The following is a 23,351-nucleotide window of genomic DNA, read 5'->3' as shown; positions in this document are numbered from 1 at the left end:
TCAGATGCATGCTAATGAGACAGGGGTGAAGGTCAGGCAGTCAGCCTAGATAGTAAATGATTGGGTCAGAAAGACAGGGCTGATCATCAAAGAAAAGGAAATGGGTTGCCAACACCTGGGGGTGAGGGATCACCCTTCCCAAAACAAGTAGTTGCTAATGACTAGCCCTGGCAGCTCCTTCCTGCCCTTTGGCACCTATGTGCAAAAGAAAGAGAAGGTGAGGAGATTCAGATCTGGGGATTCTGGGGGTCTATAAACCACCTAAGAATAAAGGTATTGTGTCCACCTACAACTAAAAAATATATATATTAAGGAAAAAAAAAAAAAAAAAAAAAAAAAGGCAAGACACTCCTCCTCCCAAGAGCACCCAGTTCTGGGCCCTGACTTCTCTCCAAACAAGACTGCTACCTCTGCTCCATTTCTTTCTTAAAAAAAAAAAAAAAAAAAATGCTTTTGAGGCTTGCCTCAGCATTTCTTGAGTGTTTAATCTTCAACACTGGGGAACCAGGACCCAATCCTGATTTCCAAGACCTGTATCACTAAAACATGACTAAACTTGGAAACAATGTGCTGAAGTGAATTAAACCAGTCACAAAGGACCACATGTACAATTCCATTCAGATGAATGTCCAATATAGGCAAATCTATTTATACAGGAAGCATACTGATAGTTGGCAACAGCTAATCCAAGCTTGGGAGGGTACAGAGTTTCTTTGGGGGGTACTGAAAATGCTTTAACATTGATGTGCTGATCATTACATGACTCTGTGAAGACACACAAAAAATTGTACACTTCAAATGGATGAATTTCATTTCATAATTCAAATGGATGAATTATGAGAAATGTATCTCAATAAAGCTGTCAAAGAAATCTGTACCGTATAAAAACTGATGCATAAAGCACTAACAACTTAAAAAATTGATAATTGGACATCATTGCTATGGTTTAGATAGGAGGCATGTGTGAGAAAATGCAAGAAATGGTTACGTTATGAGAGCCTTAATCCATTGATATGGATTAACTGAAAGATAATGTAGGCAGGTAAGGTGTGGCTGGAGGAGGTAGGTCACTGGAGGGGTGCCTTTGGGGTTCTGTTTTGTCCCTGATGAACAGAGTTCTCATTGTTTCTTGATTGCCAAGTCCTGGGTTGCTTTCCTCCTTCACATACTTCCGCCATGATGCTCAGCCTCGCCTTGGACCCAGAGCAATGCAGTTGGTCATCTATGGACTGAGGCCTATGAAATCACGACAGTCAAATAAACTTGTGCTCCTCTAAAATTGTTCTTGTCAATCTTTTGGTCGTAGTGGTGAAAAAGTTGACTAGAACAATCATCAAACTGAAAACTTTGTTCCTCAAAACACGTCATTTAGAGAAAAAGGCATATTTAGTGGAACAAACCAAAGGTGTGGCCAAGGGAGTTTGCTAAAAGATTGATGTGGCTAAAAGGAAGCCAGGTTCTATTCATCAAAACAACGGGATAACTGCAATATCATTTCAGGAAAATTTTAAGGCTGCTCCTCTCATTCAGAGATCTAGGAAGGCAGGATGGTTTCCAGGGATAGGCCTGGGACATCCTGGGACATCATTTAGAAAAGTAAGACAAACCTAGAGGAACTATTTGTGAATATATTTCTGACATTTGACTTATATCCGGAGTATATAAAGAATTAACGTTACAGAAATAACGCAGTTACATTTGCCTAGAGTAACTATAAGGAAGCCGCCTAGGAAGCTCTAGATCTGAAAAGGCTGTGAGGAGCTGATCCTGGAGAATGTCACTACAGACACTTGATCCGCTGTGTGCAGAACAAGACCTGGCATGAAAATGTCAGGAACTGTTAAAATGGTCAGAATACCTATTCAAGGCTAGATAAGTTTCGAGGACTTTCACCGCGGTGTGTCAGAAAATGACCATTCACACAAAATGGCAGTTGAAAAGGTGAAGGAAATATATGAGAAAGAAGGCCCAAACGTGTGAGTCACACGTTCCCAACTCCTGGAGAACTCCACCAGCACTAGCTGTGTCAGGTCTCTGGACCAGGACTCCAACAGCTGGCCATCGCGCTGCCAAAGAGGGGACAGATAAAACGATTCTCTACACACACAGAAAACTCAGGCAGTCCCGCTTCCCCATCCCTACCCCCAGATCCTTCTGTCAGAAGACTCAGAAAACGAGTGGAAAACATTTTAGTCATAAATGCAAACTTCCGTCTGCTGAGATTTTTTTTTTCTTGAAAAAAAAAAAGAAGAAAGGCACGGGGAAAAATACTCAGCAACAAATGTTGCACTAATGTTCACAGTCGAGATGGTGAGTGGCATGAATCAAAGATAATTCGAACTGGGGTGTAGTTCACTGGTTGAGTGCTTCCCTGGCAAGCCTGAAGCCCTGGGTTCAATCTCCAGCATCAGAAAAAATAATAATAATTCTGTACCAGCTCATGGGGCCCTGCTAAAAAAAAGAATGTTGACTCATGAATTTATTTCCCTTAGTAAGACAGGGCAGTTGGGCCAGGAGTAGTGAGCCACTGTCTCTTCCTTTTGCATAAGCCATACACCAAAGAGAGCTAAGCCTTTGATTTCTGATGTGACTGCCTGTGACAGTAGTAAAAACTTGACTGGCTGTGATGGGCAGAAGTGGGAAAGGTACTATCAAGTTCTGAGTCCTGGACACAGACTGGGCTCCTTGGGCTAATGGAGGCTGATGATGCACTAAGAACTGACCTCATCCTTCTAGTTCTTTCTGTGTGTGTGTGTGTGTGTTGGTGGGGGAGAGTCAGTGACTCATGTAACTGAACTATACGGTTCATAAGGAGTCATCCAAATCATCCATCCATCTATTGAACAAAGTATTCACTGAGAACCTACTCTGTACCAGGTTCTAGGCTAAGCAACTGAGATATAATGATCCATAAAACAATTTTGTTTATTTGTTCCCTGTTGATGGAGTCTAAGTTTCAGGGAGGAAGATAAACATTAAACAAATTGCTATCCAGAATCTAGGTGATGACAAGTGTGATACATGGTACTTAGTTCCAGTTGACAGTTGTCACCTGGGAATACTGAGATTGTAACAGAGAAGGCCTCAGGGCTGGAGCCGACTAGGAATGATCTCTGCTCCATTTTGTTTAGATTCAAAGGGCCAGAAAAGGGCAAGTCAGACCAATGACCAGCAATGCCATCTGGTGCCAATAGAGGCTGCTCAAGTCTTCAGATATTGAGCTACGACATCCCTGGCTGTGGGGCCTACTCTCAACTGAATAATAAAGGATAAACAAACATATAATATAACCACCAAGAACACACATATACTAACACATAAGCCAGAAGCAGTCTCTTTCTTTCACATACACTAACCCATGCTCATCTCGTTATGTAAAACCTACCATCACAACCATGACCCACACTCCCAGCCTCACACATCCAACAGGCATGTACACACCTCACACAAATATATACACACAGGCCCCCATACCAGGTTGGCTGCTGCTCCACTCCTCGCTCTCTGCAGTACTGGTAGTGGGCTGTCCCTCTGGATCCTTTCCTTCTTGCTTCTCCTAGAGAAGGAAAGCCTGATCCCAGCTTCCTGTCCTCATAAATCCAAGGCCCGATCTCTGATCCTGGCCCCTGTCTGACTCTGGCCACATGTGTTCTGCTCCAAACAGGCAGAATTTATTCTAGGTCACCAGCAGGAACACAGTGGCAGCAGACAACCTGCTGCTACTTGGGCACACACCCTTGCTGCACTGCCTGGCTGGGTTCTCATTCCTAGGTGGGGAAACTGAGTACATGGTCAAGTGCCCTATGCTGATTTTACCTGCTCAGTAGAATTTTCATGCTCTGTCTCTTCCCACTTATGCAGCTAGAGCCCTGTGTTTCCTGATTTGGGCCTGGTTCATGGCCTCCAGCGATGGAGTTTCCCACCTCCTAGACATCCACCTTGGGTACCACTTCACAAGAATGTGTCTTAATCCTAATAATAGACTGAGATGGGCACTCCAGGAAACAGAGTGATTTATTTATTTCCCTCCAACCAGGTACTCAAGATGAGTTCCAAATTATGACAAGTCATTATGGGTGTCTTCTCTGGCCTAGCCCCATCTCTTGGACTGATGAAAACGCAGGAATTGAGGCATCGGCTCTAGCCTCCCTCTTCCCTCCCACTGCCCTCTTCCTACCATGGCCTCTGGCTCCGACTCCTCTGATGGGCTCTGGTATTCCCTGCGCTTTCTCTTCTTCATGGGTTTGAGGAGTTCAGAAGCACTGGCACAGCCTGAGGAATTCTCCACTATGACTGACCTGAGGGAAGAGCAGCCTCAGCGAAAGAACCATCTGCCCTGCACCACCCAGCCCCCACCTACACCTGAACAGAAATGGGGCTTTGGGAGCGGAAGACAGAGCAAGTAAGCTGCGACCCCTACTCCCTTACCGCTCCTGGAACAGCTGAGGGCAGCTGGCATTGGAGGAACCAAGATCTGGACCGGCGCCTTGCGGAGGACCGCACGCCTGGCACCGACAGGCGCTATCATCCTCTGGGGGGTCCTGAGAGGGCTCCTCTGGAGGGTCCTGGGGGAGGGCCCCTGTGGGGCCAATGGGCCTTAGGCCTCCCACCCCTTCACAGTCACGCTCAGGCTCCGCCCACGGTCCTCGGGCCCTGCCTCCCCTTGGTCCCACCTCCGCACTGGACAGCCCCCCAGCCTTCTCCACGCAGGACCCACCCCGGGGCGCACCTGCAGGAACCGCGGGGCCACGCCCCCGGCTGATGCTCCTCAGGAGCTCAGGCCGCACCCCACACCGCGCGGTGCCCCAGCTCAGGGCCCGGGGCGCGGGCTCCTACCGGGCTGTTGGGTGCCCGCATCGCCACCTCCCTCCGGGGCCCCGCCATCTTCATGTTCAGCCACGCCCTCCTGCCGCAGCTCGGGACTCCGTGGTCGCTCCACTCCCACCATGTTTAGCGGCGCGTACTCGCTTATCCGGAACTGGAGCACGGGAAAGTGTGAGGACGGCGAAGCCCACCCGGGCCTCGGCCCACTGCAGGGCGGAGGGCGGTGGGCACCCTTCTCACGGCCTCATGCTGGCCAGCCCCCCGACTAGGCCTCGAGGCCCCGCCCCCTGTCTCCTGGGCCACGCCCCCTGCACCTGCAGGACCAGTCCCAGGGTGCCTCACTCCCAGCCACGCCCCCACGGCCTCCGAGGCCAGGAGGGTTTCGACCCAAGCCACACCCCGAAAGCCCCCCATTCAAGGCCCCATCTGGCAGGATCCATCATCTCAGTCCACCTCCCCATTTCCATCTCAAGCCCCGCCTCCTGGCCAACAAGCCCCGCCCCACAGCGGCCACTCAAGGGGCTAGCCAATTCCCACAGGCACTGACCCGCAGGCCACTCCCAGGGGGCGGAGCCACAGCTTCTGTCCACTCTAGCAGCTGCACCGTGCTGGTGCTAGTACTGGCCGCTGGCCCGGCGCTTAGCTGCGGCAGAACGGTGGCTGTAACTGGTTCATTGCCGACCACCCGCTCCAGGGCGCCTACATGGATCGGCTCCCCTGGGAAGCAGGACACATCCAAGGCACTGCTGGGCAGGCCAAGGGTGGCCGAGCTGGCTGCGAACGAATGCAGAGATAGATACACAGGTGGGCCTAGTGGCCCTGCTTCAATTCTACCACTTGTGTAGGCAAGTCAAAGAAGGCAGGTGTAGGAAAGTGAAAGGTGTCACCTTCTCCCTAGGAGCCACACCTACTTTAGCGGTTTGGTAATGTTCTGCCTCCCCAGACCTGAACTCGACCTACCTGGAATGATGAAGGCAGTTGCCGGCAGGAGGGGACCGGAACCTGGGCTGTCTCTGGTCACCAGATGCACGCTGACCTCCCCTGTTGAAGACCCTTTCAGTGTCCTCAGCACCTCCATTTCAGTATGCCCTTCCATCCTGACAGGCCTACAAGCCAAACACAGTCCCCAGTGTGATCAAGAGGGGACCTTTGTTGAGAAAGCAAGGGAAATGAGAAGGCAAGGGGCTTCTTTGAGGAGGAGCTGACCACACACAAGCCAGTAACCTCCAGAGAAAGGCCTCAGCCCTGAGAAAAGTAGAGTATTAGAGGCCCACCATCAGGCCTGGCTCCGGGGTCTACTCTGGTCACTGTGAGAGATCCGGCCAGACACTGCACTTCCCCATTCTCTGTGAAGATGGGCATATTGGCATGGATGTGGGTGCTATGCAAACTGTGTACAGAACTGACTCCAGGAAGCATGACTCAAGTCAAGATTCTATTTGGCTAGAATTCTCATGACAAAGCCCAAGGCAAGCCCAAACTCTCCTCTTTCCTGACCCCACCTCCATCTCCACTAGAAGCACTCCCTTCTCCTTCTGGGGACTCAGAGCCTGTGTATATCAGGTTCACTGCCTAACCAGGTTCATCTTCCCGGGAAAGGGAATCTTTTGTTATTTTATGCCCCCTGCGTACCACACTCTCTGTACTCGAGTGGGCACTGAAACATCTGTTAAACCAATGCATGTATCAGAAGAACAAAGGGGTAGTGTATGAAAACCCAGTCAGCATGAGATTCTGCTTTAATAAAGCAAAGACAGTAAAGGCATTTAATAAAAGTTGAACATTAAAAAAAGACATAATGACATAATATATTTAATATCTAGCATTTATTCAGCTCCTAAAATGTGCTGGCCACTGTCCCAGATATCTTACCAGCACTGTCCAATAGAATTTTCCGTGATGATAAAAATGTTCTACACATATGCCACCCAATACTACAGTCACTAGCCACATGAGACTATTTGAAACTAAGCTTGTGTGATGGAGAAAATGAATTTTTTTAACTGAATTTTAATTAAATTTAAATAGCAAGAGTGGCCATGATTAATGTACTGGACACCACAGTTTTGTGCATAAATGGCCTGTTGGTGCTACCTCTGAAACACATTTCCGTGTCTGATCACTTCTATTCATTGCCACCATACTAGGCCCAAGCACCATTAGCTTTCCTTGGACTTCTGAAAATGCCTCCTGACTCATTCTCTGCTTCCTCTCCTGCCCCCTATGGTCTGTCCTCCAGTAAGAGGCTGCGGGTAGAGCTCAGAAGTGGAGTGTGTGCCTAGCATGCATGAGATCCTCGATTCAATCCCCAACACTACCGAAAAGAGAGAGACTGAGATTTTCCAATAAGAAAAAGCTATGAAAATATAAAACTAATTTCCCTATGTGAAATTCTTCAATGGCTCTCTGTTGACTTTAGAATAAAGTAAGTGTGCTTTACCCTCTTGAATCTGACCTCCAGCTTCCCCACTGACCTCATCCTCCACCATTCTTTCCTTATTCTGTATCCTTGACAGACTGGTTTCTTTCTACTGCTGGACTAATGTTCCCGCCTCAGAGCTTTGCCATTGCTGTTCCCTCCACCTGGAAGGTTATTCCCCAAGCCCCACAACTGGCTGGTTTGTCCCCATCCTCTAGGCTTCAGCTCAGAGTCAGCTCCTGCAAAGAGGTCTTTCCTGAGCACAAGAAGGAGCACACCTCTCACCACTCCCATTACTGTGTTTCTTTCACATTTTTGTTATTAATAGTGATTTTGATTTATTTGTTTGATCAGTCATCCCCACTTAAATGCAAAGTCTTTATCTTTCTTTGTTCACTGCTCTATCCTGAGTGAGTAGTTAGAATAGCACCTGACACACAGTAGGTGCTCAAAAAGTATTTGTGTTGAGGGCTGGGGATGTAGTTCATTGGTGGAGCACCTGCCTTGCATGCATGAGGCCTTGGTTCAATCCCCAGCGCCACAAAACAAAAACAAGTATCTGTGTCAATCCCCAGTACCGTCCCCCACACAAGTACCTGTGTTAGCTTACAGTAATTCTAACTTGTTAACCGTAGACAGGTTGGTGTGAACAGCTCAATAGTACACCGTGTTCTTAACATGCACAAGGCCCTTAGTTCAATCCCCAATACCAGAAAGAAGGCGGGGGGCGGGGGGGGGGGGGAACAAACGAACGACATTGTAGAGTTGTTTGTACTGCAACTTGTTTGTCTGCAGTACTTAGCAATGGCTCTGGTGCAGAAGTTAACAGAAATCCCGGACCTAGGCCTAAGGCAGACTTTGAATCTCAGCTCCTCCACCTAATGTCCATGACTCCAAATAAGTAGCTTACTCCCTCTGAGCCTCAGTTTCCTCGTGTAAAATGAAGTGGTAATGATACCTGCCTCAAAGGGTTTTGGTGAAGTATTGATACCAGCAGGCCTTCAACAAATACCAATCCACTCCCCTTAAATGGAAATTCCAAGAAGCTACGCAGCTTCTGGCCAATACAGGGAAGCTGCCTGCTTGCAAAGTCAGCTTACAGTGGTTACCATCTCTCTTGCCCTCCATCTCTCTTGATAGTCTCGTGCACTCATTTATTTTTCTAGCTTTTTCTAAAATACAGAACCCATCCTTTATATTATGGAGGCATATAAACTAGACATATACTCAGGTAGGCAAAGTTTAGATATATAACCTGATTAAGGAAACATCCAAATCAATCAAGATCAGTTTTCCATTTAAAAAATAACACAGAACCCCCTGAGTTTCAATCCCAATTATTTTGCTTTGCACAGCTGAAGTATCTGTATAATTCTTAATTATTTTAAATAGAATTTAACTTTTTATTCAAAATATTGGCAATTGTTAAAAGCGAATATAGCTACTTTTTTTTTTTTTCGGTACTGGAGATTTAACCCAGGGGCACTTTACCATTGACATACATCTCCAGCCCTTTTTAATTTTGATACAGGGTCTTGCTAAGTTGCTTAGGGCCTCGCTAAATTGCTGAGGTTGGTCTCAAACTTGTGATCCTCCTGTCTCAGCCTCCCAAGTTGCTGGGATTATAGGCATGAGCCACCGTACCTGGCAAATATGGTTACTTCTTAAAGAACTCCCCTCTGTTTCAAAACCTGTCGCGTGTCAGGTCTATCAAGGAGGAGTGGCTGAGAAGATGACTTTCTGTTCAGGTTTTGTGCCCTTTTTGGCAATCAGCATAACTTTGTGCTCTGGGGATATGGCTACAAACAAGACAAAGGGCTCTTCTGTAGTTTATATTCGAGAGATAACAGATTCTCTTGGGGATGGAGATACACATTTGAAAGTCATCATGTATACGTGTCATTTAAAACGGAATGACTCAGGAGATTGAGGCAGGAGGATCACAAGTTTGAGGCTAACCTCAGCAACTTAGCGAGACCATTTCAAAATTAAAAACAGGAAGGGTTAAGGATGCAGCTCAGTAGTAAAGCACTCCTGGAGTCAATCTCCAGTACCAAAAAATAAAAAATTAAAAAAATAAAACAGAAGAGTGGGAGACTTGGTGTCTTAGAGTGGAGAAGAGGAAGAGCATCCAGTGAAAGACTCAGAGGACCTGCAACCAGGTGAGAGGGGATCCAGAAGAATCTGGGCTTCTGGAGGGTGCTAAAGAAAGTTTTCTGCCTTCAGCTGTAGGTTCTCTTGGATTGCCCAGGGCCAAGGGTGCTCCATCACCCCAGGGCTTTCTCCAGTAGAACCACCTGATGGTTATTTGATAAGAGTTATAAAGGCCCCACCCCCTTGCCTTAATTTGGGGCATCTGCAGGGTCACCTCAGTTCCAGGGTTTCCCTTGGGACAGACTGAGATCCCCCACCACCCGGCCGCCTTGAGACTATTTCATCATTCAAGCTTGTCTCTGTCCAACCTTACGGTCTTCACAAGGGCATTAAGCTGACACTGAAAACTCAAATCTCCCAACGGCTTGGGAGGCTGAGACAGGAGGATGGCAATTCAAAACCTGCCTCTGCAACTTAGCGAGAACCTAAGCAACTTAGGCCTTGTCTGAAAATAAAATATAAAAAAAGGTTTGGGGATGTGGCTCAGTGGTTGAGTGCCCCTGGGTTCAATCTCCCGTACAAAACGAAAACCCCCCCAAACAACAAAAAATAACCCCTCGACTCTCAGTCTGTTTACAGGGATCTGTTAAAAGGACCAATAAATCCCCAGACTAGAGCAGGGCACATAGTAGATGCTCAATAAATAATTGAATAAATGTGTCCATACTGTCTCTTGCTGCCTGCCAAGATTTCCCCACTTCTTGCCCATCATGGCCTTGTAAACAACAGACGCCCAATAAATGCCCTGGCTGGTGCTGGGGGTGGGAGGCTAGGAGTCAGAGGCAGAAACCGCGCACGCCACGCACGAAGTGCTTGCAAACTTGGGGCCCCCGCCCGCTCCCTGGCGGAAGCGTCGGCGCGGTCGCGGGACGGCGGGTCCGGGGTCCCCGCCTCGACCCGCCACCTGCCTTGGGCACTAAGCCAGCGGCGGGCCGGGCGGTCACCGGTCCGTGGGTTACTTTTTTAGAGGCCAAAATGGCGGAAATCTTTTTATTCTTTCCTTTTATATTAAAGGAAAAAAAAACTACAATTCTTTAAAATCCCATTTTCCGTTATAAATACCGAAAATCAACCATAAGAAAGAGAAAGTTTGCCGAATGGCCGGTTTGCTGGGGAGACCCGCGCCTCGCCTTCCACACCTCCTCCGGCTCCGGGAAGCTCCCGCCGCGCCCGCAGCCGCGCCCGCCCAGCCCCGCAGGTCCCGGCGGCGGCCGCCCCGCGGGCTCCTCTGGCCCCCGGCCCGCCACCCGGCCCCCGCCCAGCCGCCTCGCGCTCGGCTCGGCCCCGGCGGCCGGCCCAGCCCGCTCCCCCGCCGCGGGAGCCCGAAGGACCGCGCAGCCCCGCGCTCGCCGTGCGGGGGCCGCCGGGGCCGCCCCTCCGGCCGGCACGGTGCTCACCTGCAGGGCCCGCGGTGGCCGCCCCGCGCGGAGCTGCGGTGGGAGCGGGCGCGGCGGCGCCTGCGCGCTCAAGGGGGCGGGCCCGCCTCGCTGCGGGACGCAGAGCGCGGAGCCCGAGCGCCCGCAGAGCCGTCTGGCCAGGGCGGCGGGGCTTCGGGCGCCCGCGGCCTCCCGCCTCGCTTCCAGGCCCCCGCGGCGCCGGCCCAATTCCCCTTATCCCCGGGACCGGTTTGCGCAGGCGGGCGCGTCGAGCTTCCTGCTGCCCCCCACCCCCTGCATCCCAGGCCAGGGCGCCCAGGGTGGCTGGCCGGGGACCACCGAGCCGGCAAGACAGCGCACCTGCTGTATCCCCGAGCTGGATGGTGGGTGACGAAGGACAAGGCTGCACCCCGCATGCACCCCAGGCAGTAGGTCGCTCGGTCCAGCCTTCTCACTAGGCCTACCCCTCGTCTGGAGAGGGGGAGTCCAGGGGCGTCAGGAAACTGGCCCAGGAAAGGTGAAGTGCAGCTAGAGGAAAGGAACCTTGGCCCTGCCTGGCACGAAGACTAGTCAGCCGCTCCCGCTTTTGGATGACCCCATTACCATTTGACTGATGGTGTGACCTGGGAAAATATCAATTTATCCCTCTGGTCTTCCATTTCAACACCCGTAAACACAATCACCTACTTCATGGCGTGTGGCTCTTTTCAGTAATGGTTCCCCTTTTGGAGTTGACTTGAGCAAGTCACTGTTCCCCTGGGCTTCGATTCTATTGCCTAATCTCTCTAGTCGAATCTTATTGGTTCTTGGAAAACAAAACACCTGTCTTATACATATCACAGCTATAATTTCATATAGATGTGAGTAATTCAAGAGTTTAAGAGACTGAAATCTCCAAGAAGAAGGAAAACACATTTTCTGTCTGTATTTTACTGGAAATGGAACCTAGGAATTGAACCCAGGCCTCCTCACACACTGGGCTAACATTCTACCATTGAACTACATCCCTCCACCCAACATACTGGGTTTTGTTTTTGTTTTTGTTTTAAATCGCTGGTACCTAGCACAGAGTGGGTGCTCAATAAGTATCCTTTGATCAACTGATTTATGTACTCCAAGCAAAAGAAACAGGGCAACCAAACAGGGCAACTCTCCAGGGCCCCTTCCCTTTCACTGATTTTTAAATTTAATTCCCTATTTTACAGAAGAGGAAACTGAGGTCTAATTTGACCTTGGGTCATGGTCAGTAGTCAGACATCTAGGCTGCTGACTCCCAGTCCAGATGAAAAAAGTGTTCATAATAAATTGTAGGCAAATTCCCCCCAAATTGCTCTGATCAACAGGTTTAAATTTATGCAGAATTTAACTATTCTGGTTACCACGCCAACGCATTACATGTGTTCTGCCTTGCTGCAATGTCAATTTTTAATCACATCTCATATTATTGGGAACAGGATTGCATCAGTTAAGGATGCTGGTTGCCATAACAATGGAAGCCTCTTTATACACACCAATACGCACACAACCATCACAAGGTTTTCTCTCATCTCTACCCAGACTGTGCTTGTTCTGGATTCCAAAAGGTTTATTTTAGGTATTCAAAGGATTAAAAAGGAAGTAGTGAACCTACACAAACACACGGCTGCTCAATAACAAATGCATCTTTTAGACAGTGATTAAAACACACAAGTGAAATTTGAACAAGTGGGATCAAGAAACAAACAACTAACTTGGGTCTGAGTTGCTGAAATATTTTTGTGCCCATTAGCAGTATTTGTTTGTCTTAGGTCCTAGCTTGCTAGCTTCATCCAGCACCTTCAGGGATGGGAAGTCCTTCCCAAGTTGATGTAATTTGGGGAAGGGTCTGCCTTATGGGACCTGAGTGTCCCACCAGTGTTCTGCTGGTGTCCATTCTTCAAGAGCTAGTGAGTACCAGGCACAGTGGCGCATGCCTGTAATATCGAGAGGCTGAGGCAGGAGGATCTGGAGTTCAAAGCCAGCCTCAGTAAAAGCAAGGCACTAAGTAACTCAGTGAGACCCTACAAAATAGGACTGGAGATGTGGCTCAGTGGTTAAGTGTCCCTGAGGTCAATCCCTGGTACCAAAAAAGAGAGCTAGTGAGCAAGTCCAACCTTTCCTTTAAGTGACAAACTCCTCTGTTTTATAGATTGACAGCCCCCAGTTGCTTCTCCGTGTTAACCCCCTACCCAAGAAAGGACCCAAAATGTATTGGAATGTAGAAGCATTACAAGTTGTTTATAAGCAGTCTGTAGCTTTGTTTCTACAAGAAAGTGTAGAAACAAATTGCGGCAGTCCTTTACTTTTAGGAAAATCATCAGGATATGCCCTTTATGTGTGGAAACACTTCTGGTTTCAGTGACATCAGACTGCACTAGTAGGGAATCCTTTCTCACACAACCACCTAAAAATCCCGCATAAAATATAAGACAAGCAGCAAGCAAGCACACAAGGATGGAAGGAAATTCACACCTGAACTTGCAAGGGGAAGTCCTCAGGAGCCAGAAACAAAGAGGAAAACAGAAACAAGGAGATGGTCTGACATCTCTCTTGTTCTGGAAGCAACAACCATCACTGAGTGATGGTTGTGACTGGGTAGAAACAACTCAGCTGCTGGAGACTTAGGTTTTACCACCCACTCAATGACAGAAAACAGGATCTTGGGACCGTGCGGTATTGGAACTTAGAACTAAACCTCCCTGTATAAAGATTGGACATTTCCCCCACCGGACTCTGTAATTCAGTGAAGAGAGTTCTAGAAAAACTCAGCATGTGTGAGTGTGCTGGGGAGGGGGGGGCGGTGTGGGCAGGATGAAAGGAAGTTTGTCTCCATCTGGTATACTCAGTGCCCAGGGGAGAGGACAAGACAAACCCTTGGAAAATCAAGTCCCTCAGTCTACACTAAGTAGACTGGGATTCTAAATTTGTACTACTCTCCTGCTATAGACATCTTCAAACTAGGGAAGCAATACAAAAACTGATCCTGGGCAAGTGATACACTTGCTGAAATAAATATGCAATGCTCAGAAAAGATACTGCCACGATTCGGGCCAAGTAGAATGCTCAGGATAGAAAAACACAAAATAGTCATAGAAACAAGCTGCCTTGTTTAACCATCAGCAGACTAGTAAGTAGGAAGATTAGCACCCACAAGAACCTGAGATGACAGTACAACTTGAAGGAGACTATTAAATAAACGTGTTGCTGGGTGCAGTGACATGCATCCATAATCACAGTGACTTGGGGCTGAAGCAGGAGGATTGCAAGTTTGAAGCCAGCCTGGGCAACTTAGTGAGAGTTTCTCTCTCAAAATAAATATATGAGTGAATAAAAAGGCAGATTGATTAACAGGTTACTTCTGATGACTTTCCTTGTAAGGGTTAAAGCAGAGGGCACTTCTTTATTCCTCACCATGCTGGCGAAAAACTGGTCGTCATCTCTTGATTTCTTGGAAAGTCACCTAAACAGCTTAGTTTTTGTTGGTGGTGTAAACCTTTGGTCTGAATCATTCCATTTTGGCCTAGTCAGTTCCACTGGGGCCTAGTGCAGCAGCTCAGTCCAAAACAATGGCCTCCCATAAATTTCATTTGTCAGATTAAGTCGAGATGGAAAAATAAAGCCCAGAATTTTAGCTCCTGAGCCCACCTTGACAGAAGATGTTACATTACCTTGTTTAAACCCACAGACTGCTGAAGACTGGGGATCTGTGCTCTTTGGTCTGTCGTGCCTAATGTAGGACCAAACATAGATGAACGAACAGAGGAATCAAAGAAACAGTTGAGGTGATGGCTAGGTGTGGTGGTGCACACCTGTCATCCCAGCAACTCAGAAGTCTGAGGCAACAGGATTGCAAGTTGGAGGCCAGTCTCAGCAGCTTGGTGAGACTGCTTCAAAATAATAAAAAAGGCTGGGGCTGTAGCTCAGTGATAGAGCACCCCTGGGTTCAATCCCCAGCATGCACGCACGCGCGCGCGCGCGCACACACACACGCAAAACAAAAACCCTCCACAATGGTGTGACTACTATGACTTAGTATGACAAGGCCTTTTATAATAGATCCTTTAAAATGCCACATATCAGAATAGATGATCCAGCTAAGCAGACTCACACATCAGACATGGGACAAGATGGAAATTTATCCTGGCCTAGAGCATCTCTGGAAGCCCTGTCCTTGTTACCTGACTCAAGGGCATAGTTCATGTATATGCTTTTTTTTCTTCGAGGTGCTGGGGATGGGATCAGGGTCCCACAAGTGCCTGGGCAAGTGTGCCCCAACTGAGCTACACCCCAAGCCAACTTAATTTATTTTTAACGGAGAGGGGAAGTGGCTGCATGATAGAGGTGGAACCATCAAATAGGGCCTCGGGTGGCAGCAGGGGGTTGAGGAGAAAATACTGTGTACTGCTGATGGAGTCCTTCTCCATTTCCTCATTATTAAAACATTGGGTTCTTAAAAGAACTGGTGGTGAGCTGGCTGTGGTGGTGCAAACCGATAATCCCACAATCAGCTGTTCGAATGCATTTGCAGGGGGATTATCTTCTAATTTCCCTTCTTCCTCCAAAGAACATGTTAATTTTCAGGTACATGCCAGACGGATAAACTTGGGCTGACAGGTAGGTCAGGCACTGCCAGAGGAGGACAGTAGGTGGTGCCCTCTTGGGAAAAGTTAAAGGGTAAGAATAAAATTGCTTGGTGCACTTGTTCATTCAGGAACCTCTTCCTGCTTTTTTATGGTTAATGAAAACTTGTTAACTTTGCTTAATCTACACCATCAAGTGTGATGTTTTACACTTTATTGAAATATACACTTTAAAGGTGTGTGTAGGGTGAAGGAATATTACAATTGTTAGCATTGGACCATGGGGCAAGGACATGGGCGTGGGGGTGGGGGCCCTTACCAGGACTTGAAACAAGAGGACTGTGTAGGCCATATACTGAGACCTTTGGATGAGGGCCACAGCCAGTGTCAATTAAGCCTGCAGGGAGGGAGTTATAAACATCCCAGTTTTAATCTTCTCCCTGCCTCCCAAATTCTTCTGGTGCCCCCTATAAGCTGAACCTTTGCAGTGTGGATGAAAAGCTAGCTTGCTGAGGCTCTGAACAGGCAGAGAAAGAATGGGAATCCAGGTGCTCACTGCACCCGTCCCCATACATGGTTACTGTACAGACATACGTATGGTAAAGACGGGTAGGGCTGCCTAGTATCCTGTATCAGCTATTATTACTGCTAACCTCCAAACTGGGTAGCACACTTTTTTTCCCCCACTACTGAGGATTGAACCCAGGGATGCTTTACCACCAGGTTACATCCCTAGCCCTTTTTTTTTTGAGATGAGTCTCACTAAGTTACTAAGGCTGGCCTTGAACTTGTGATCTTCCTGCCTCGGTCTGCCAAGTTGCTGGGATTACAGGCATGTGCTACACCTGGCAATAGCACACAACTTTTATTTTTCATCTTTGCAGTTTGGCTGATCTGGCTGGGCTCTGCTTCAAGCTGTAGGTGGGTGGGGCTAAGACAGTTCTGATCCACCCGTCTTCCATCTTCTTGAAAGGCAGGCTGACTGAGGAATACTATTCTCATGGAGATGGCAGACAGTCAAGTGAGCAAGCCCAGTTGTGCAAGTGTTTCTGAAACCTTCAGTTGTGTTGGAGCCATGGGAATCAATCACCACAAACTTTGTGGCTTAAAAAAAAAAATTATCACATTATAGTTCTGAAAACAGGAGGTCCAAAGTGGATTTCAGTAGCCAGATCAAGGTGTTGGTAGGGCTGCCCTCCCTCCAGCGGCTTCTGGGGACAATTTGTTTCCTTGCCTCATGGCCCCTTCCATCTTGAAAGCTAGCAGTGCAGTGTCTCAAACCTGACTTTGCTTACCTCTTCTCAGCAATCTTTTCTGATTTCTTGGCCTCCCAGCTTCCCTATTCATAAGGACTCTTGTATTCTGCTGGGTCCAGCCAGATAACCCAGAATAATCTCATCTACAGACCTTTAATTAAATCTGTGAAGTTCCTTTTACCATGTAGCTTCACATTATGACATACGCCCAGATTCTGGGGCTTGGCGTGTAAACATTTTAATCTAAGGGGAGGAGGGCATAATTTAGACTACCAAACATACCTAGCTAAAATTCCATTGGCCAAAACCAAGAAATGGAAAGTACCTTGCTCATGGAGGTGGAATAGGGAGGTAGTTAGTGTTTCTGACAGTAATCTGATCTACCACATGTCCAGGAAAGGTCTTTAGTGTTGTTTACCGAATATGAATTTGGACCACATGGTGACTCAGGGCACTATACTCTGAGGGTCTCTTGAAAATAATGAGCTGTGATCATCTTATTAAAATAACAACTACATTGTCTGGGCTTGAGTTCCTGCTGGGTCTGCAGCAGTGATGGATGAAAACTGATAATTTAAAATCTTATTTACTCATTCCATTGATAGTGCTGTTCTGTACTCAAGAATCATATTGAAATTTAGGTTCCAAATGTTCCTTCTTCATTACCCAGAGCACACTATCTGCTTTAAATTCTTTGAAGATGGAGAAGAGTCTACAGGAGTCTTAGAGAAATATAGTTCTTTCTATTCCTCTCACCCCTTTTCCAGAAATGACCTAGAATTCAGTTGAAGAAGCACCTATTAGGACAGGAAGGCCAGGTAATGCTGTTTTGATCAGGTAAGAGGAAACCTGGAGCCCTGTGCCTCCAGTGGGCCCTACTCTGTAAAAAGGACACTCACAAACCTGAGGACAGGAAGAAAACTGAGGTGGTCAGGGGATTCAAAACTGTTGCATGAGGTAGGACCCCCAGATGACCAGAAGGTAACATGATCTGTGTGGCTAGAGGCAGAATCAAGGACCAACTTTTCTAGCTCCATCCACTGAAATGACCTATGATCAAAGAAGTAGCAGTGAGCACCCGAAGGCCTAGACTGTAGCTGCTAAATACCATCTCAAACTGAACATAACCAAGGCTCTTTTGGAGAAATGGCTGATTTTAGATTCCAGACTGGAAATGTCCACTATGATCCTGAAAATCTTACCAAACGTGAAAGCATTAAAACTGACCAGGCTTATTTCAGAACTCAGGAGGCAACTAAAGTCTTGCTGACTGAAGACATCAAGGTAACAATTTTAAGAAATGCAATGAATTGAAGTATTTTAAATCATGAATTCATGGTTTGATGAATCTAGGCAAAGCTCAATAACTGCCATTATAACAAGCCACCCAAGTAGTCTTGCAAAAAAGCATTAGAAGCCAGGTGCGGTGGTGCATGCGGCTTGGGAGGCTGAGGCAGGAGGATCATCAGTTCAAAGGCAGCCTCAGCAAAACTGAGGTGCTAAGCAACTCAGTGAGACCCTGTCTCTAAATAAAAGACAAAATAGGGCTGGGAATATGGCTCAGTGGCTGAGTGCCTGAGTTGAATCCTGGGTAGTGCCTCCCCCCACCAGAAAAAAAAAAGCATTAGAATTTGATAAAATTTCTGGAACAGTCTTACATTTTAGCATGTACCAGAACCACCTGGAGGACTTGCTAAAATATTTTTGATTGAGCTTCACCTAGTGTTTTTTATTCTGAGTCTGGGAAAGGACCGGAGAAGCTACATTTCTAACAAGTTTGTAGGTGATGAAGATTCTCGTCAAAGAACAACTGCTGTAGGCCCATTGATTTAGAAGAAATCCAGGGATAGAATATGCTTCATGACACAAGATTGCAATTAACAAAATCAAGACTGGGAAGCAACACAGGACAGTGACCTGGCTTCCTCAACAAATACGTTGTAAGGGAAATACAGTGGGACTGTCAATTTAGGCTTTCCATGTCTTTTGGAGGTATACACTAAATTATCTACAGATGAACTGTCTAGTATTTCCTTGAGGAAGTGGACTGGTATATATTGTTATAGCTAGATAAGTATGTGGGTGACCTATCATACTATTCTCACTGGTGTTTGAAATTCTTTATGACATAGGAGCAACATATTTAGTACACTCAGACCATTTACCAATGAACTGTAGACAGCACTCACTCTACTTGGCTATGCTAAGTGCTTTAATAACAGCATCTATTTTTCTCAGTATTAGGACATACTGTTCTACAGATGAGGACACACCTTACTTTCTCTTGCATATTCCTCTTATACAAATGATGTCTCCATTTTCTCTTTCCAGCCGTGGGCTAGGGGAATCTCTTGCTTTGAGTACCGGAACTCAAGCTGGTACGATCATGGTTTCCCCTTTGGCAACTCCTTCTCATCTCCATTCTGACTGGCTCCCTCCTGAAGCCCCCCCCCCCCCCAGACCTTTTATAGACTTAAGACAGTTCCCTAGAGAAAGTGCTTCTTTTAGAGCATGCCAGCTGTGATGGCACATGCCTGTAATCCCAGTGACTTGGGAGGATTGAGGTAGGAGGATCCCAGATTCTAGGCCAGCTTTGGCAATTTAGTGAGCTGGTGTATCTCAAAATAAAAAAAAAAAAAAAAGAAAAAGGGTTGGAGGTGTAGCTCTGTGGTAACGCACCCGTGGGTTCAATCCCTAGTACTGCAAATAAAGTACTTAAAATATCACTAGTAAATGTCCACAGTAGAAGATATTTTGACAAAGATGTGGGTACTAAATAGACTTGTCATTCCCTCACCAAGTATTAATTACAAAGGAGAGAAGTCACTTTATAGTGATCCAGATTATTACTATCGATCACTGGATATGATAAATGACAGTGTCATTCTTGAGGCATTCCTGTGGACAGGGCAATCATGTAGATACATGAGACAAACCCAAATCAATGGAAACTCAGCTCTCCATCTATGGGTTCCACATCTGCAGATTGTTATTATTCCCAACAAGTACTGTCCCATAACTACTGTCATGTGTTAATGCTAGATTTCATTGTGTGACTATTGTTGAGGTCACTTTAAAACTAAGAGTTACATCACTAGGTGACACCATCTTCTGGGACCAGTGAGGTATGTGCAGTCCACCGTTGATTGAAATGTGCAATGCACAAATGCAGGTGCACAGCATTTATACCATATTAGGTATGATAAGTAATTTCAGGATGATTTCAAGCATACAGGAGGATGTATGCATGAAACACTATGCCATTTGAGCCGGGCATGGAGGCACAGGTCTGAAATCCCAGAGTTGCAGGAGGCTGAAGCAGGATCATCAAGTTCAAGGCCAGCCTCAATAACTTGGCAAGATCCTTAGCAACTTAGCAAGACCTCGAAATAACAAATAAAAAGGACTGGGAATGTAGTTCAGTGGTAGAGTGTCCCTGGATTCAATCCAAAGTACCAAAGAAGCAAAACAAACAAACAAACAAAAATCCACTATGCCATTTGGCATACCAGGCTGGCTGCTAGTGCACTCCTCACTCCCTAGGGTGCCTGTGGATCCCTCTAGATCCTCTTGTTGCTTCTCTTGTAAAAGGAAAACCTGATCCCAGCATCCTGTCTTCATGGGTTGCTCCTGGCCCCTGCCTGACTCTCTGGCCTTGTGTTCTGCTCCAAGCAGAATTTATTCCAGGACCCCAGCAGGAATACAGTTCCAACAGACGACCTGCTATTACCCGAGCAGATTCATGTGAGCATATCCTAGCCCCAGAAGTAGTCCCTTGTGAATACTAAAGGACAACAGTATGATTTTGGGATTTTAAAGGAGCAGTTTCCTACTTTCAGATGGCTCAGGAAGAAAATCATGTAAATGAAAAATGTGGCTGATGCAGGAAGACCCTAAATTTGAGGTCAGCCTGGGCAACTGAGACCATCTGAAAATTAAAAAGGGCTGGGCTGCACTGCCATGACACAGTGCCTCTGGGTTCAATCCCTGGCACTATCAGGGGTGCTCTACCACTGAAGCTATTTCACCCCACCTTAAGACAAGGTCCCAGCTGAAGTTGGCCTTGAATTTAATTGTCCTGTCTTGCTGGGATTTTAGGCATACACCATTACAAGTGACCAAACCTTTTTTGGCCTTCTTTAACCTACTTTTGCTTGGTGTTGGGGACCGAACATAGGGTTGCCTCTACCTGTGACATCCCCAGCCCTTTTTAAAATTTTATTTTTGAGAGGGTCTTAGTAAATTGCTGAGGTTGGCTTTTGTGATCTGCCTGTCTCCTGAGTTGCTGAGATTAAAGGCATGCACCACAGTGCCTGTTTAACCTGGTTTTTAAAGGAGAGCTTTTAATAAGAGGAACAGAATACCTGATAGAGGCACTGAACTTCAATGCTTTAAGAGTTGTTAGGAACTGTATTGAGATTTAAAAAGCTGCCTCTACTTGGCCTTGTTACACCATATATTCTCAAAAATACCTTTAAGATAGGTGTAAACATATGGAAGTAATACAAATGATAGAGCTTCTTAATATAAGCTTTAATACCTAATATTACATTGACTTTGTTCAAAGTTCAAACAGGCTGTGATCAATTTATGTAGGGGAATGTGAATTATTCTAGATTTGCATTAAGCATTTCCAGGAGGCATAAGAACTAGTAATCCTGACTTCCTTCAAGCAGTCAATGGTGGACTTTGCTGTTATTACCCTTTCCTATCTATTGATTTTAGAACCATAATTCCTTTCTATTCAAGAGGTATTAGAATTAATCACTTTATTAAGTGCTGACCTGGGAGGGCTGTTTCTGGGACTGCTGCTTAAAAGCAATTTAGGATTTAAAAGAACAATTACACAACTGCACCAACACATCCTTTTGGCAAATTGAAGAACACACTGTTAGGAACATAAACATACACCTTATTCAAGATGTGGCCACCATGATAGATCAGTGTGAAATTACATTAGGTTCTACAATCTAGGAGCATTAAGTTTCATGATGCTGTCAAAATAATTTTAAAATTCATGTTATTAGAGCCAAAATTACTTAAACTCTTGGCTCTGAAAAAATGTACTTACATATTCAACAGCGTATTAGTTAACCATCTAGAGAACGGTATTAGATGTATTATGCAAAGGAGTTGCACATTACCACTCATGGTTCAAATGAAGGAGGACACGTGGCTACAGAAGTCTGAACAGACACAGGAACTGTTAATGGCAACTACTTCATTATGTGAACTGAGGGATACTTGTATTTCAATCATATTTTTCTTTTTGGAACACGAGGCTGGGGTCAAACTCAGGGTGTCACAAAAGCTAGGCTTGCACAAACTGAGCTACACCTCTAGCTCTAGATTTTTTTTTTTTAAATATAAAATTTAAAAAATCAAAATGTTCCTTAACAGGCTCCATTGCTACGTATCTGAAACTGAATGTACTCAAAGAAAGTGAAATTGGAGAAGAGTGTTTTCTGAAGCCAACATTAAGTAATGGAAACATGATAGTACTGCAGCATAAACTACCAAAGTTTAGAGTACCAAATCCAGAATTAAGGAAATAAGGTTAAGAACTTAGGAAATGATTGAAGCTTCCTACTTTATTTGAGAAATATGTTAGAAAATGTTCAGACCATTAAAAGATAAAAATGAGTGAATTTTACATGAGAACAATGCAAGTTAAAAAAAGGATTTAGCACATTTACTCATAATAGGAGGTAATATTTAATGTGGTACTAAGTACTTTTCATACATTTTTAAAAAAAATTGTTTTTAGTTGTCAGTGGATCTTTAAAAAACTTATTTATATGCAGTACTGAGGTTTGAACCCAGGGCCTCACACATGCCAGGAAGCACTCTACCACTGTTTTAATCACCAGTCCATTCAGTTTTATCCCTGGGTGACATGGAGGCACAAGGGTTAATGATGTGCCTAGCATGTTGATTTCAAACTGTTTTAGAACTGAAACAAATCTTTCTCATACAAGACAGGAATGGCTAGTGAGTGCAACTCCAATGCAAAAAGAATTTGGCGTTAAGTGGTAATACACAATGAATTCAAACAAGCTTTTCCCTCAGTAAGCATTTTATTGAGTTAACATAAAATACGTCAACAAAGTGGAAAAAAAAGATACCAAGATGAAAGGTGATAACACAGAAGAGTGGGAACATAAAAGCTGGAGTAGGCAGGACTCAAACTGGCCATAAAGGCACTAATGGCATATCAAGAAACACTGTCAAAAAAGAAAGGGGACTCAAGATGTTCCTCAATCTTTTCCACCATCAGGTTAATACTCATCTAGCCACTGGTGACTGCGGCACACTGCTGCCTCTCAGATCTTGCTCACTGGGAAGCAGGAACTTAACATTTTACACCAGTCAACTCTAAGTTCTTAAGTAGGCCAACGTTATATCCAATGACTTGGGTCTACAGGTTTAGAATAGAACTGTTTTTAATAAACTGGTCTTCACCATTACTAGAAGGATTAATGGGTGCAGGCATTTACCTATACAATTACCCACTTACTGGGGCAGCTTAACAATGATGTCAAATATGCCTCTTACCATGTGATGTCACAATAACAACAGAAAGCCCAGCTGAAGATGTTGCATACTTTTAGAAAGCCAAAATTCACTGTAATATCGCTCCCCCCCTCCTTTTAAAAGGCTGTGGTTCAAAAGCTTTTATGTTCTTTCCCTGGAAACAAGAGAACTTTGGTCAAAGCCAATTCGT

The 23,351-nt window shown here is 45.9% G+C and overlaps 1 protein-coding gene across 1 annotated transcript in view; it reads right to left on the bottom strand.

Moving 5' to 3' along the window:
- Positions 1-12,823, bottom strand: part of L3MBTL1 (L3MBTL histone methyl-lysine binding protein 1) — a 39,577-nt gene extending 26,754 nt beyond the window's left edge. Inside the window, exons 1-7 of the mRNA XM_079126914.1 lie at positions 11,134-12,823; positions 5,785-5,930; positions 5,372-5,598; positions 4,837-4,978; positions 4,429-4,579; positions 4,178-4,298; positions 3,475-3,556 (exon numbers count right to left, since the gene is read on the bottom strand). Coding sequence (XP_078983040.1) covers positions 3,475-3,556; positions 4,178-4,298; positions 4,429-4,579; positions 4,837-4,978; positions 5,372-5,598; positions 5,785-5,930; positions 11,134-11,189 — 925 coding nt within the window. The 5' untranslated portion in view covers positions 11,190-12,823. The remainder of the gene's footprint in view (positions 1-3,474; positions 3,557-4,177; positions 4,299-4,428; positions 4,580-4,836; positions 4,979-5,371; positions 5,599-5,784; positions 5,931-11,133) is intronic.
- Between the last annotated feature and the right edge of the window lie 10,528 nt (positions 12,824-23,351).

This window comes from Sciurus vulgaris (genome assembly GCF_902686455.1).
Source record: "Sciurus vulgaris genome assembly, chromosome: 2".
NCBI lineage: Eukaryota > Metazoa > Chordata > Mammalia > Rodentia > Sciuridae > Sciurus > Sciurus vulgaris.
Note: the sequence above shows the minus strand (reverse complement) of the source record. Positions and strands in the feature narration are given on the sequence as shown.